This window comes from Oncorhynchus keta, chromosome 7 (genome assembly GCF_023373465.1).
Source record: "Oncorhynchus keta strain PuntledgeMale-10-30-2019 chromosome 7, Oket_V2, whole genome shotgun sequence".
In the NCBI taxonomy this organism is placed as follows: domain Eukaryota; kingdom Metazoa; phylum Chordata; class Actinopteri; order Salmoniformes; family Salmonidae; genus Oncorhynchus; species Oncorhynchus keta.
The window spans coordinates 2478482-2495838 of NC_068427.1; the positions used below are offsets into that span (position 1 = coordinate 2478482).

General features: G+C 40.1%; 1 protein-coding gene across 3 annotated transcripts in view; it reads left to right on the forward strand.

The window, feature by feature from the left end:
- Nucleotides 1-2491: 2491 nt before the first annotated feature.
- LOC118385869 (melanophilin-like) overlaps nucleotides 2492-17357 on the forward strand; it is a 110588-nt gene continuing 95722 nt past the window's right edge. For all 3 annotated transcript variants that reach the window (XM_035773052.1, XM_035773053.1, XM_035773054.1), the window contains exons 1-2: nucleotides 2492-2612; nucleotides 17015-17187. In XM_035773052.1, coding sequence (XP_035628945.1) covers nucleotides 17060-17187 — 128 coding nt within the window. In that variant the 5' untranslated portion in view covers nucleotides 2492-2612; nucleotides 17015-17059. The remainder of the gene's footprint in view (nucleotides 2613-17014; nucleotides 17188-17357) is intronic.

Consider the following 17357-nt stretch of genomic DNA (forward strand, 5'->3'; position numbering starts at 1 on the left):
TGATTTTTAATGGAATATCTACAAGGGCGTACAGAGGCCCATTATCAGCAACCATCACTCCAGTGTTCCAATGGCACGTTGTGTTAGCTAATCCAAGTTTATCATTTTTAAAGGCTAATTGATCATTAGAAAACCCTTTCGCAATTATGTTAGCACAGCTGAAAACAGTAATGAATTAAAAACTGGCCTTCTTTAGGCTAGTTGAGTATCTGGAGCATCAGCATTTGTGGGTTAGATTACAGGCTCAAAATTGCCAGTAACAAAGACATTCTTCTGAAACTTGTCAGGCTATTCCTGTTCTGAGAAATGAAGGCTATTCCATGTGTGAAATTGCCAAAGATCTGAAGATCTCGTACAATGCTGTGTACTACTCCCTTCACAGAACAGCGTAAACTGGCTCTAACCAGAATAGAAAGAGTGGGAGGCCCTGGTGCACAACTGAGCAAGAGGGCATGTACATTAGAGTGTCCTCAACTGGCAGTGTTATTAAATAGTACCCTCAAAACACCAGTCTCAACGTCAACAGTGAAGAGGCGACTCCGGGATGCTGGCCTCTTGTAAGGGATTTCCGAGGCGAGAAGGATCGGAGGACCAATATGCGGTAAGTGTCAATGGTTCTTTTAATAAGAAATACTACACATGAACACGACTGAAATACCAAAATAATAAACGTGGAACGAACGAAACCCAAAACAGTACCGTGTGGTGAAAAACACAGACATGGAAACAAACACCCACAAAACAAACAGTGAAACCCAGGCTTCCTAAGTATGATTCTCAATCAGAGACAACTAATGACACCTGTCTCTGATTGAGAACCATACTAGGCCGAAACATAGAAATCCCCAAATCATAGAAAAACAAACATAGACTGCCCACCCCAACTCACGCCCTGACCATACTAAATAATGACAAAAACAACAGAAATAAAGGTCAGAACGTGACACCTCTAGGCAGAGTTGCAACGAAAAAGCCATATCTCAGACTGGCCAATGAAAAGAAAAGATTAAGACGGGCAAAAGAACAGACACTGGACAGAAGAACTCTGCCTAGAGATAGCTAAAATCATATAGTTGGTGAGGGCCTTTAGGTAACAGCTTTTTAAGGGAAGGTGGTCAGTTAGGTCATCTGGCTGGTCTTGTAAGATAGGAGAGGGGTTGAAGAGGGGCCCTAACCATTTGATAGTGCACCTCACATGCTGCTCACATGCGTACGTCCTACATCGTGCGCAAGTTGATTTTGTTCACCCACACTAGAAGTGATCATGACACACAGGTTCAAATATCAAAACAAACTCTGAACTAATTATTAGTTTGGGGACAGGTCAAAAAGCATGAAACATTTATGGCAATTTAGGTAACTAGCTTGCTGTTGCTAGCTAATTTGTCCTGGTATATAAACATTGGGTTGTTATTTTACCTGAAATGCACAAGGTCCTCTACTCTGACAACTAATACACAGATAAAAAGGTAAACCAAATTAGTTTTTCATCAGTCATCTCTCCTCCTTCAGGCTTCTTTTTATTCTTTGAACTTCATATGGTGGTTGGCAAACAACTTTACAGCATTACTACAACCGACCGGAGTGTGGACCTAAGTTCATATTTCAATCACCCACGTGGGTGTATGCTCCTAAAACCCAGTGAGGAGATGGGAGAGGCAGGACCTGCACCGCGTTGAGGGTCAGAAATAGAACCAATTTCTATTTTAGCGCCTGGGTGCAATGATTGAATAACATCTATGTGTACATTTATTTTGCAGCGCACGTGACTTGAGCGGTGTGGTCAGCATGTTAGCCTTAATGATTAATTAGTGTCTTCCAGTTACACCTTGAAACACCCCACAGTAGGCAGTCACGTAAATACTAGTGGTGAGATGTTCAAGTGTTCTAGATTTCCACGAGACCTGTCATTATAACCTGGAAAGTGAGGATCTGTTGAGAGAGCTATTGTTTTGCCTTTCAGCTGTGTACTGAGTGTTTTTCTTTCAGTTAATTTGAGAGAAAGTAACAGGAAGTCCTCCTGCTTTCCCTAATACCTTGCCTCCATATGTCATATGTCATGTCCTGAAATGCCAATGAGGGAAACATTCAAAACACTTTGACACATTGTATTGAGGCACAATCACTAATACCACACACTCACTCACACTCGGACTTGAAAAAGAGATGTCAATCTCAATTGTGACTTCCTTGGTTACATAAAGGATAAATACAAGTTAAAAACAATATACTCATGGCACCAAATATATTTGTATAGTTTTGGCCATATTGTCTGAACTGAATCAATATGAATAACTTTTTAGGAAGTTTTTAATATTATTTATATTTATTTAAGGCTTATTAAGGCATAATAGGGCCTACCTCTTATGTTGACAATAGACACAAATTCAAATAGCAATCAACATCATACAAATTCACGTAAGGATTTAGTGAGTATTATTGAGCCTGACCTTTTGAAGTTAGTGCAGGGAGGCGGAGACTTTCTTCTCTCTTGTTAACAAGACATGTGATTAACATTTCTGGATTTGCGCCCTATGCAGTCGGTCTGTCAAGTTCTCTCAAGGGAATGTGCCACAGGGAAGGCTACGAACGAAGTTCGCGCGCAGGTCAAGGTAAGTGTAATATTTTACAGCGTTACTGTGCTAATAATAGGCTACATTACCGCTTTGTAGAAGTATAGGCCTATAGTAATGGCCCTGGAGTAAAATAGGTTAATACCTTTTGCCTTCTACATTCCCAAATGTAACATGAGGGATGGCGTGATATGGTCCCTGTTTTGAGTCGTCTCAGTATTCCTTTTGCAAGTGCAACTGATCATTTCACCATAGTTTTTTAAGTGTTTTTTTATAGCTGTGTATTCTTGCCAATAAATATTAATTCACTGATTAACGTGGTTTATGCGGCATTTAGCCAAATTGTATTTTGAGAAATTGAGTATAGTTTATAATGACTCATTTCCCATAAGTGCAAATATATGTTCACCTCAAGTTTTGCAAACTCATACTTTTTGCAAATAGTGAATAGTGAGCATATTTAGTGTATATACCTGTTACATTCTGCTGCAAGGCCCAGTGTGGAAACTATTATTATTGGTGTGACAAAGTATGCTTGTTTCCCCTCACACAATGACTTGTCTGTCTGTCTGTGGGCATGAGTGCAAGTTGCCTCATTTTCAGCTTATCTCAATACATGTATTGTGATGCCTGGGTCTGGGAAAATGTGCACAGGCTAAATTGCATGGAGTCCAGACAGACTGGCTATAATCTGCTCCACTGGAGAGTGACGTGATGGTTCTGAGTTGTGCCAAAGCTAGGTCACATGATAGTGCTGGCGCAGCAGACAGAGGAACCTTTCACCACAAACAGAATCATGGAGGAAAATACTATTTAAAAAATATAGAGGAATGGGGTGTGATTATGATTAGTGTTGGACACCAATATTGATACATATATGATATGACTGAAGCATGTTGTGATATCGTGTAATACTTATTTTACCCACCTTCTACAATCTTTTCTAAAAAAAAATATTTAAAAAAATGCGGCGCTAGACGGATAGCTAAGTAATAGCATGGGTTCATCAATGCGACCAGTTTGCTAGTTCACCCAAATTACAAAATTACATTAGTTTCCTTACCCTTTAAGCAGTCTTTCGACAAAGTATGACAGCAATCCATGCTATGGTTTCGTTACCCTGGCACCGTTTCCACATGCTAACATTTTAGCATTTGTGGCACAAATTCCATTTATGTCATGTGACCGATAATAGCATTTTTTTTGCGCATCATATCCAAATCACCCGAAAGTGTCTAAAATTGATTGTGAAGCTCAACAAAGACACTTATAGATGTTTTGAACATGATGTAATATAGACATTTTTGCTAATATATTGAAAATTAAATACAGAAATATCTTATTTATATAAGTGTTCACATCCCTGAGTCAATACATCACCTTTGGCATGGAGTAAGCAACTCCAGTGTAGATTTGGCCTTGTGTTTTAGGTTATTGTCCTGCTGAAAGGTGAATTTCTCCCAGTGTCTGTTGGAAAGCAGACGTAAGCAGGTTTTCCGCTATGATTTTGCCTGTGCTTAGCTGTATTCCGTTTATTTAAAAAATACACTCACTAGGGCCTCTTGATTGACACAGCGTTTTAAGGCACTGCATCGCACTGCTAGAGGTGTCACTACAGACCCGGGTTTGATCCCAGGCTGTGTCGCAACCGGCCGTGATCGGGAGTCCTATAGGGCGGCGCACAATTGGCCCAGAATCGTCCGGGTTAGGGAAGGGTTTGGCCGGGGGGACTTTACTTGGCTCATCGCGCTCTAGCGACTTCTTGTGGCTGGCCGAGCGCCTGCAGGCTGACCTAGGTCATCAGTTGAGCGGTGTTTCCTCCGACACATTGGTGTGGCTGGCGTATGTACGGGTTAAGTGAGCGGGTGTTAACCTTTTGTGACTAGGGGGCAGTATTTTCATTTTTGAAAAAATAACGTTCCCGTAGTAAACAGGATATTTTGTCAGGACAAGATGCTAGAATATGCATATAATTGACAGCTTAGGATAGAAAACACTCAAAAGTTTCCAAAACTGTAAAAATATTGTCAGTGAGTATAACAGAACTGATATTGCAGGCGAAATTATGGTGTTTCTGTCGATATTATGGAGCTAATTTGGAATATTTTTTGGCATTGTGACCGCAATTTCCGGTCGATTTCTCATCCAAACGTGAAGAACAAACAGAGCTATTTCTCCTGCAAAAATAATATTTTTGGAAAAAGGGAACATTTGCTATCTAACTGGGAGTCTCGTGAGTGAAAACATCCGAAGCTCATCAAAGGTAAACGATTGAATTTGATTGCTTTTCTGATTTTCGTGACCAAGTTACATAATCCAGGCCAGGCTATCGATAAACTTACACAAATGCTCGTCTTGCTTTGGCTGTAAAGCATATTTTGAAAATTTGAGATGACAGGGTGATTAATAAAAGGCTAAGCTGTGTTTCAATATATTTCACTTGTGATTTTCATGAATAAGAATATTTTCTAGTAATATTTATGTCTGTTGCGTTATGCTAATTAGTGTCAGATGATCACACCGATCCCGTTCACGAGATGGGAGTTACAAGTTAAGGAGCTCGGTTTGGTGGGTCATGTTTCTGAGGACGTATGACTCGATTTTCGCCTTCCAAGCCCGTTTGGGAGACAAGATGGAAATTGGGGATAAAAAAATCCATAGACTTTTTCTATGACAAGCATACCCATAACATGATCCAGCCACCACCATGTTTGAAGAGTGGTACTCATTGACGTGTTGTGTTGGTTTTGCCCCAAACACAATGCTTTGCATTCAAATTTCTTTGCAGTTTTACTTTAGTGCCTTATTCCAAACAGGATGCATGCTTTGGAATATTTGTATTCTATACAGGCTTCCTTCTTTTCACGCTGTCATTTGGGTTAGTATTGTGGGGTAACCACAATGTTGTTGATCCATCCTCAATTAAACTCTGTAACTGTTTTAAAGTCACCACTGGCCTCATTGTGAAATCCCTAAGTGGTTTCCTGCCGCTCCGACAACTGAGTTAGGAAGGACACCTGTATTTTTGTAGTGACTGGGTTATTGATACACCATCCATAGTGTAATTAATTACTTCACCATGGTCAAAGGGATATTCAAAGTCTTTTTTTTACCCATATACCATTAGGTGCCTTTCTTTGCGAGGCATTGGAAAACCTCCAGGGTGTTTGTGGTTGAATCTGTGTTTGAAATTCACTGCTTGACATTCACTGCTCAACTGAATTTCCTTACAGATAATTGTATGAGTGGGGTAGAGGTCGACCGATTAATCGGAATGGCTGTATTTTGGGGCGCTGATTTTGCAGATTTTTTAAATATATTTTTATTTTATTTGTTATACCTTTATTTAACTAGGCAAGTCAGTTAAGAACACATTCTTATTTTCAATGAAGGCCTAGGAACGGTGGGTTAAGTGCCTTGTTCAGGGGCAGAACGACAGATTTTCACCTTGTCAGCTCGGGGGATCCAATCTTGCAACCTAACAGTTAACTAGTCCAACGCAATAACGACCGGCCTCTCTCTCGTTGCACTCCACAAGGAGACTGCCTGTTACGCAAATGCAGTAAACTGGCATTAAACTTATCTTATAAAAAGCAATCAATCATAATCACTAGTTAACTACACATGGTTGATGATATTACTAGATATTATCTAGCGTGTCCTGCGTTGCATATAATCTGACTGAGCATACAATTATCTAAGTATATGACTGAGCGGTGGTAGGCAGAAGCAGGGGGTTAAACATTCATTCAAACAGCACTTTCTTTGCGTTTTGCCAGCAGCTCTTTGTTGTGCGTCAAGCATTGCACTGTTTATGACTTCAAGCCTATCAACTCCCGAGATGAGGCTGGTGTAACCGAAGTGAAATGGCTAGCTAGTTAGCTCACGCTAATAGCATTTCAAACGTCACTCGCTCTGAGCCTTCTAGTAGTTGTTCCCCTTGATCTGCATGGGTAACGCTGCTTCAAGGGTGGGATGTTGTCTTTGTGTTCCTGGTTCGAGCCCAGGGAGGAGCAAAGAGAGGGACGGAAGCTATACTGTTACACTGTTAATACTAAAGTGCCTATAAGAACATCCAATAGTCAAAGGTTAATGAAATACAAATGGTATAGAGAGAAATAGTCCTATAATAACTACAACCTGAAACTTCTTACCTGGGAATATTGAAGACTCATGTTAAAAGAAACCACCATGTTCTGAGCAAGGAACTGAAACGTTAACTTTCTTACATGGCACATATTGCACTTTTACTTACTTCTCCAATACTTTGTTTTTGCATTATTTAAACCAAATTGAACATGTTTCATTATTTATTTGAGGCTAAATTGATTTTATTGATGTATTATATTAAGTTAAAATAAGTGTTCATTCAGTATTGTTGTAATTGTCATTATTACAAATAAATAAAATAAATCATCCGATTAATCAGGATCGGCTTTTTTTGTCCTCCAATAATCGGTATCGGTATCGGCGTTGGAAAATCGTAATCGGTCGACCTCTAGTGTGAATACACTGTATGTAATTTTGTAAATTGGGTGAACTATCCCTTTAACAAAATAAATCAGCCGTTTTCCAACCAAGGAGAGTGTCACAAAAGTCAGAAATAGCATTAAAATGAATCACTTACCTTTGATCTTCATCTGGTGGCAGTCCCAGGTCTCCCTCTTAGACAATAAGTAATAATAAGTTTGTTTTGGTCGATAAAGTTCATCTTTATGTCCAAGTACCTCCGCTTTGTTGGTGCGTTTTGTCAAGTAATCCGAATTCAGAAGGCGCGTGTACTAAATCCAGACGAAAGGTTTTTAAAAAGTACAATAAAAGTTAGTAGTAACATGCCAAACGATATTTAAAATCAAGCCTCCGGTTGTTTTTATCATAAATAATATTTAAACCGGACAAAAGCTTTGTCAATAGGAAAGGAGAAACAAGAAAGGCGCATTTTGGATCAGGCGCATGACTGATGAATGGATATTTCCACTGGCCACTGATTGAAAGTGCTGTATCTCCCTAATTCTTCAGAGTAAAAGCATGAAACATTGCCTAAAGACTGGTCACATGTTGAGGAAGCAATAGAGCTTGTTCACTGGGTCCTAAGTCTTTGTATGGTGGATAGGCTTTCAATGGAAAAACAGCCTTTCAAAATAATAGTACTTCCTGGTTGGATTTTCCTCAGGTTTTCGCCTGCCATGTCAGTTCTGTTATACTCAGACATTATGTTAACAGTGTTGGAAACTTTAGAGTGTTTTCTATCCTACTAATTATCTGCATATCCTATCTTCTGGGCCTGAGTAGCAGGCAGTTTAATTTGGGCACGCTTTTCATCCAAAATTCAGAATGCTGCCCCCTACCCTAGTGAAGTTAACTCTTTCTTGAACTGCACTGTTGGCTAAGGGCTTGTAAGTAAGCATTTCACGGTAAGGTCTAATACCTGTTGTATTCGGCACGTGACAATGTTTTCTTTGATTATCTAGACTATACTTGCTTGTTTTGTCACATAAACTATTATATTTTTGCAACCAGGAAATGGCGGAGTGATTTCTGCATAGTTCATCTTTAAAGGAAATGTATTGTCCTTCTCTGCTTCAGTTTCATCTACCTGATGTAATGGTGATGGATGTAAATGGTAACTTAAAGAATACTGCAGTAAGTCATGATGAAATTGGTGCCTCTTTGGTTAAATCAGCACTGGGCGAAAAGGGTCCATATCAGGGGAAATCTTTTCATGACACATTTTTGATATTATTCTGGAGAATACAGCCCCTTTCCAATGCATATTTAGAGTTTTGTGGATTTGTACCATATCCTGACAACTTCTGAATTCAGATTTGTATTTTAGACATACACTACCGTTCAAAAGTTTGGGGGCACTTACAAATGTCCTTGTTTTTGAAAGACAAGCATATTTTGTGTCATTTAAAATAATATCAAACTGATCAGAAATACAGTGTATACATTATTAACTTTGTAAATGACTATTGTAGCTGGAAACGGCTGATTTTTGATGGAATATCTACATAGGCATATAGAGGCCCATTATCAGCAACCGTCACTCCAGTGTTCCAATAGCACGTTGTGTTAGCTAATCCAATTTTATCATTTTAAAACGCTAATCAATCATTAGAAAACCCTTTTGCAATTATGTTAGCACCACTGAAAACTTTTTTTGTGATTAAAGTAGCAATAAAACTGGCCTTCAGACTAGTTTATTACAGTCTCAAAATTGCCAGAAACAAACTCGTTAGGCTATTCTTGTTCTGAGAAATGAAGGCTATTCAATTGCCAAGAAACTGAAGATCTTGTAAAATGCTGTGTACTAATCCCTTGACAGAACAGAGCAAACTGGCTCTAACCAGAATAGAAAGAGGAGTGGGAGGCCCCGGTGCACAACTGAGCAAGAGGACAAGTACATTAGTATCTAGTTTGAGAAACAGATGCCTCAAGTCCTTAACTTGCAGCTTCATTAAATAGTAACCGCAAAACACCAGTCTCAACATCAACAGTGAAGAGGCGACTCCGGGATGCTGGCCTCTAGGCAGAGTTCCTTTGTCTTGTGTCTGTGTTCTTTTGCCCATCTTAATCTTTTATTTTTATCGGCCAGTCTGAGATATTGCTTTTTCTTTGCAAATCTGCCTAGAAGGCCAGCATCCGAAACATGCCCAAACCGCGCTTCTTTACACCCGCTTGCTTAACCTTGAAGCCAGCCGCACCAATATGGTGGAGGAAACACTGTTGAACTGATGACGGAGCTCAGCCTGCAGGCGCTTGGCCTGCCACAAGGAGTCGCTAGAACACAATGAGCCAAGTAAAGCCTCCCCTGCTAAACCCTCCCCTAACCCGGACGACGTTGGGCCAATTGTGCACCACCCTATGGGACTCCCGATCATGGACGGTTGTGATACAGCCCGGGATCTAACCCGGATCTGTAGTGATGCTTCTGACAGCTACACATGGCTACACATGTATCATATTGAAATTATACTGTGCAGGAGACTTAAACTGTAAAAATACAAAAACTGTTTAGAATACCAAACATTCATTAGAGACTTAAGTAATGCTGTAATCCATCTTTCGCTGAATTTATTCAAATAAATGTACATTGTCTTTCATGAATAAGCCATTATAAATGATATATGTTTTTAAATGCTGAAATGCTTATTTAGCCTAATAAAACCTACATATACTATAAATAACTAGTTTATTATAGTATTAGCCTACTGTCTGTTCACTCCTCAGATGAAATGAATTGCCCAATTCCTTGGAGGCCTGACACGGCTGTAGTCTAGAACGCTGCTATTAAACTCCGATTTTTTACACAATCTTTTGGGATTTATCACCACCTTAATGGTAGTAATTAAAAAATACTGCCAACTATATGACTGGTTTGGCATGGGGATACAGTGGATATGTGTGGTTATACAACGGGTGTGTCTAATCCTGGATGCTGATTGGTTAAAACCACATTCCAGCTGGTGTTTACTCCACAAGTTACCTCTGGCTAAGTCTATGATGTTGAAATGCCTATTTACTCTGTTCCATCTGACTGCACAGTCCACTGTCTCATCAGCTCAGCCAGGCAATTCATATTCTAGAGCTACGCTGTAAAAAGCATGAGGACATTTCTTTTAGACTAGCATTTGGGTTTCAACAGCGGAGATTTGTAATAACATTTTTGTCCGTCTATCCAACATTGTATATATCCATGAAAATGATGCTCATTCATGATTTTGATTAGCTGAGAAAAGCTTGTCTGTCTCATCCCGCCTCCTGACACGTTCATTACCATAGTACAGCTGGAGATTGAATTTCAACATTGTTTCAATATTGAAATTCGATCTCCAGCTGTACTATGGTAATGAACGTGTCAGGAGGTGTGTGTGTGTGTGTGTGTGTGTGTGTGTGTGTGTGTGTGTGTGTGTGTGTGTGTGTGTGTGTGTGTGTGTGTGTGTGTGTGTGTGTGTGTGTGTGTGGAAGGGGGTTCAATAACAGTACATACCCCTTCATCAGTTGCGCAGCGATGAAGTAAGCAGCCGTGGCCTGGTCGTGTTCACTCTCCACCGCAAACGAGTGACCGTAGGCGATCCATGCCGGACCGTACGTCCGCTCCAAAGTTGTTGTCTTGCCTTGCCTTAACTGACTTGCCTGGTTAAAGAAAGGTAAAATAAAATTTTAAAAAATGACAATATTTCCTCTAAACACCGGCTTCCCGGGCATTATCAATTAAATACATGAGGCTGCACTGGATTGGGAGAAGGCAACTTAGAGAAGGCAACTTGTAAACTAAGTGTTGGATTGATTATGCTTTTGACAATTACAAAAAAACTACTACCCACCTCCCTACTGAACATTAAACTCAAGATGAATACATTTCATTTGTCATTCACAAATGGGTTTGAATAACATTGCAACACAATATGAATACCATAAATATGATTGCATTCAAAGCATATCAAATATATACATTTCCGGTGGGGCTATCTAACCCTCACCAAATGATGAGGAAAAGGGAAATGTATAATGTTGCAGTATGTCACGACTTCTGCCGAAGTCGTTGCCTCTCCTTGTTCGGGCGGTGCTCGGCGTTCGACGTCACCGGTCTTCTAGCCATCATTGATCCTTTTTTCATTTTCCATTGGTTTTTGTCGTGTCTTCCCACACACCTGTTTTCAATCCCATTCATTACCTGTTGTGTATTTAACCCTCTGTTTCCCCTCATGTCTTTGTCAGAGATTGATTTGTTGTCAGTGTAGTGTGATTGTTTGTATAGGTGCGCGTCGGGTCTTCGTACCCATGTTTTGTTTGTTTGTACATTTATTGTTATGGAGCATACTCGTGGAACTTTATTAAAAGACTCCATATTTACACTCCATTTGACTCTCCTGCGCCTGACTTCCCTGCCACCTATTACACCTATGCATGACACAGTATTCTAGAGTGTCACAGGTTCCCCTGATAATATGTATTTTGTGTACCTTGTTTACGTTGGCTGTTTTGCATTTAGTCAGTCCAAGGAACTGCTTCAGGTAAAATAGAGGCAAAGTGGACAAAAATGAAAGAGCCCCCAAGCCACCCAATTTTGGTTATTTGGTAACCCAGCGCTGGGTAAATATTGTGTGAATAACCCAACATGTTGGGTTGTTGGAATTACTCAAACATAGGTTAGTTTAACCATCAGTTGGGTATTTTTTACTTTCATGCTTGGTTGACCTAGCAGCTATGTCTTTTTGAATGTAATCCTTAGGTTATTTTCAGGAGAACTGTCTTATTAGGGGTGTGGCTTTCAGATAGATCTAATTGGCCACCCATGAGAGTAAATGTGACTGACCGGCTAAAATCGGCCTTATGTAGCAAAATCTGAAATTGTGTTTTTTACATTGGATACATGTGGACACTCAGAGCTAGGGTTGGACATTTTGGGGAATATTTAGAGGTGGAAACTTTCCGTGGGATTTAACGAGAATATATGGGAATTAACAGAAATATATGCAAATTAATATTAATACCATTTAAATGTAGATGTTTTTTTTGCATTGGATATATTTACCATATCATATGGAGACATAAATGGTTTATGGAAACATAAACCTTTATCATAAGTAGACAGAATTGCAAATTATTAAATCCTTTCAATAGAAATTTGAAAAACAATTTAGTTAAGAATTGAACTTTAATTAAATCAGTTGACTCTTCACATGGGATGATTTCACTGAAAAACAAAAGAAAGGTAATATTGAAGGATCCCCAACGATCCAACGGATCTCCCAAAAACGTTTTCAACATACACCTACTTGTAAAATGATAGTCTAGAAACTAATGCTTTGGTTGTCTTCCTCTCAGGCTTTCATGTCTTCTCCCTGGACCTCCTCAATGTCCACCTCTTGAACATCAGACTCTGAGGCCTCATCGTCACTGTCATTATCCAACCTTGTTGAGGATGGCTCATTGTCATGCTCAAAAAGCCTCAATTTTTCCCGGGTGGCCACCAATTTTTCAACCCTGGTATTGGTCAGCCTGTTGTGTGCTTTGGTGTGTGTGTTCCCAAACAAGGACCAGTTGCGCTCTGAGGCGGCTGATGTTGGTGGGATTTGGAGGATGATGGAGGCAACAGGGGAAAGAGCCTCAGATCCACAAAGTCCATTCTACCAGGTGGCTGATGAGAGATATTGGCAAGACTGCCATGTTGCATCTCCAGCCCAAAGCCCTTGCTTGGAAATGGACTTCGCCAGACTGCCAAGAACCTTGCCCTCATCTAGGCAAAGGTGACCTGACATTGTTGTGATGACACCATAGGCCTTGTTGATCTCTGCACCAGACAGGATGCTCTTGCCAGAATACTTGGGGTCCAACATGTACACTGCGGCGTGTATGGGCTTCAGGCAGAAGTCTTAAAGCTTTTTGATGTATTTCAGAACTGCAATTTCCTCTGCTTGGAGCAACAGTAAAGTGGGCAGGGCAGTACAGATTTCTTCTCAAACATCTGCAAGTAGAGTCTGAACATCAGACAGGATGGCATTGTCTCCCTCGATCCGTGCTGCTTACCACTCTCCCAAAATACATCATCCAAGAAGAGCCTCTTGATGGTGTTGTCCATATCGGCAAACTGTGACATGGCCATTTCTTGGAGAGACTCCTTTCCCCCCAGGAGACTGTCAAACATGATGACAACATCACCCCAACGGATGTTGCTGGGCAGCTTGGTGCTCATATTCTTCTCACTTTGCTTGGTGAGGTAGATTGCTGCTATAACTTGATGACCCTTCACATACCTAACCATTTCCTTGTCTCTCTTGTAGTCTGTATCCATTGTTTTCAGTGCCATGATGTCCTTGAGGATTAGATTCAATGCATGAGCAGCACAGCCAATGGGTGTGATGTGAGGGTAGGACTCCTCCACTTTGGACCAAGCCACCTTCATGTTCGCAGCATTGTCTATCACCAGTGCAAATCTGTTGTCCAAGGTCATTGATGACTGCCTTCAGCTCATCTGCAATGTAGAGTCCGGTGTGTCTGTTGTTCCTTGTGCCTGTGCGTGTCCGTGCTCTTGTAGAATACTGGTTGAGGGGTGAAGATGATGTAGTTAATTATTCCTTGCCCACAAACATTTGTCCACCCATCAGAGATGATTGCAATAATCTGCTTTCTCTATGATTTACTTGACCTTCACTTGAACTCTGTTGAAATCTGGATCCAGCAAATGAGTAGTAAAGCATGTCTTGTTGGAGAGGCGGCAGGGTAGCCTAGTGGTTAGAGCGTTGGACTAGTAACCGGAAGGTTACTGCCTGAACAGGCAGTTAACCCACTGTTCCTAGGCCTTAACTGACTTGCCTAGTTAAATAAAGGTAAAATAAATAAAAAAGGGGTGAATGCTAGGCAAAGAACATTCAGAAATCTCTTCCAATACATATTGCCTGTGAGCACCAGAGGTGAACCAGTTACATACACAGCTCGAGCAAGACATTCATCAGTATTTATCTGACTACATTCCTCCATTGAGTAAAACAAACTACTTATTCCAGGAGGACCATGAGCTGTTGCTATCGATAAGGTGTCTGATTCATCATTTTCACCTCGAATAGAAGTAGAGGGACTTTTGTCAGAGGTTGCATGTTGTGAGCGCTGAGGGAACTTTATGCACTTGGCCAGATGATTCTGCAGATTTGTTGCATTCTTCACATATGATTAGGCAGAGCATTTGCAAATGTACACAGCTTTTTCTTCTACATTAGCTGCAGTGAAATGTCTCCACACATCAGATAGTGCCTGTGGCATTTTCCTGTAAATACTAGAAAACAAAAGTTAAAAAAAAAAAATACAATTCCATGTACAGATAAATAGTTAAGCAGTTACATTAATTAACTCATTTGTAAGATAAATGTTTTAAAATGAAACATGAAAGGTGAATTACCACTCCTCAGTTAGCAGGCTCAAGCAAGCCACATGGTAGCAAAAACTAACTAGCATAAATTGTTAACAAGTTAGAAATTATTTAAACTCACTTTGCTGTTTTTTTTTACTTTTTATTTTTTTTAAATCTCAAATCAAAGTTTATTTGTCACGTGCGCCGAATACAACAGGTAAAATACTTACAGGCTCTATGCGGTTGTAGAGAGAACAGTCTATGACTGGGGTGGCTGGGGTCTTTGACAATTTTTAGGGCCTTCCTCTGACACTGCCTGGTGTGGAGGTCCTGGATGGCAGGCAGCTTAGCTCCAGTGATGTACTGGGTCGTACGCACTACCCTCTGTAGTGCCTTGCGGTAAGAGGCCGAGCAATTGCAGTACCTGGTAGTGATGCAACCAGTCAAGATGCTCTCAATGTTGCAGCTTGGCAAGTCAGTTAAGATCACATTCTTATTTTCAATGACACCCTACGAACAGTGGGTTCACTGCCTTGTTCAGGGGCAGAACACATTTTTTTTTTACCTTCTCAGCTCAGGTATTCGATCTTGCAATTTCTTGCAAATAACTATTTACTAGCTAACAAAAAATTATGTATGTCATATAAAATATATTCACCCCACCCAGTATTGTAATAAAAAGCATGTAGTCCTTGGCTCAGACAGTGTAGTAGTGTGGGCTCAATAGCATCTCAATAGTGTGCAAGATCTTGAGAATCACCTGTACATGTGATGCAAAAGTGTGATGCAAAAGTGCACTGCACATGTGATGGAAGGATGCACTGTGCATGCAGAGGGTTGCAATTCCATTGAATGGAGGATAGTTTAACCAAAATATGCCACAAGACCTAGAATTGCCTTATGTGTATCCCACATAAAATGGTTCACTGTTGTAAGCTAGCTTGTTTGCTGAATTTGAGCTAAATTCCCAGGCTTTACTGCCCATGGAAAATTTCTGGAAACATTTAGTCAATTTATCGGACAGTTTCTGACCCTATGCAACCCTACTCAGAGCTACAAAATGTAATATCATACACTACAGTTGAGGAACAATGGGAAGTAATTTTGCTTTGAAAGTTGATAAACTTGTAAACTCACTTTTGAGAAAATTGTCTTTGAATGTTTTGGTACTACTACTGGAGAGCCCTTCTTTGTCTACACCCATTCAGCATCTCTTAAACTTTATCCCCACCCATCTCTTTAAGGGTTGATCAGGGCGCTCTGTACACACAGCAGTCAATCACCCAAGCTAACTTGCTAGCTACTTCCAGACACAAATGAGAGAACAGCTCACTGAACCTGCCCTAGCATAGCTGGTTAGGCTGTTATGTTATCTAGAGTGTTGGTGACTGCAACTGTGCTGTCAGATTTTCCGTTTGTAAATTCAGAGCATTTCACTCTCAGAATTCAGACTGCGCACTGGCACACTCAGACAATAGCATTTTGTTAAAACATGTAGCTAGGAAGGTAAACAATGAACCATAATCCCAACTCATGATGTTACTACCCTGCATGAATCTGCAAGTAGCTAACCAACCAGGTTCAATATTAGCTAGCTTAGTCAAGCTCATTTCTTTGAGAAACAAAGAATAAGGTCATACGTGTAACGTTAGCTAGCGAGCCAGCCAGCTAACATTAACTTGATATGACTACTTTCTGTCAATTTGAAATGTGTAATATTTGAAAATGTAGCTAGCTAGACTATTACACATATACATCATGGATGGATGCGTCCCCTGTGCCAAAAAAAAAACATATTTTGATAAAAGTAAAAAACGTTTACGTTCAAACGGCACTCCTGTGAAGAAGTTACCTGCGACATACGCCTAGTTTCCTGAAACGGGTCACAAATGTCATTCCCATTCATCATGCTAAGTTTACATATAGCAAATGTAATTTGTCCTTAAAATGTTAAGCTTTCTACACATTCTTCTAGAATTTGAAGATAATTTATAACATGTTATATATAATAAGGTGGTATCTAGCCCAACAATGGGATTTACATAGGCTTTAAGGGGCCTCGTACATTTCTGTAAGCCTCATTGAACAACAAAAATGTCAATGTTCAACCTTAACGTGACAACTATACAACAGAACAGATGAACAGGAATGACATGTACTCTCACAGGTGGGTAAAAATAATGCAAACCAGCTGTTGGGTCAACCAAACAACCCAGAATATTTTAGTGGACTGCATTCCCCACCTCCCTCATGTTGTTTTGTCAGTTACACTGTCTGCAAGCTTTTGTATTACTTTTGTTGCAAGATAAAAAAACAGACATTTTCATGACAAGAAGTGAATTGCAGCAAAGCAAAGCTCACTACTCCATTCAGCTGTATCAAACATTGACTTTGGAACATAGTGTTTTATGTAGTAGTTATTAGGGGATTTGGCTTTTCTTCGTTGAGTTGCTGTTCCATGTAGTTTTTTTTCTATATTTGTTGACACTGTTGTTTTGTATTATAATGGTTTTGAGTCAACATTTGTCTTGTGTATCTGTTGCACTATGGTGGCAATCTAACTGGTTTTCTCTCCCACTTCTTGCAGTCCAATATAAAGCAGTGAATGGTCCCCGGGTGCCCAAGGTGAACAATGATGCCTACCACCGCTGTGGGGAAGAAGCTGGATCTCTCCACACTGACAGAGGAGGAGGCCCAGCACGTGTTTCAAGTCGTCCAGAGAGACTTTGACTTGAGGAAGAAAGAGGAGGACAGACTGGGGTAGGCAAACTCCTTTTCATTTGATATATTATTGATCCTTTTTGTTTTTCCTTTTATTTGAACATAGAGGTTTGTTGGTTCACAAAAAAAATCCATCTCTACTTTGTTGAAATTAAAGCAAAAATTACCAAGAGCTGGACTCCTACAAAGGCAGGGGCCTCTTGTATGTT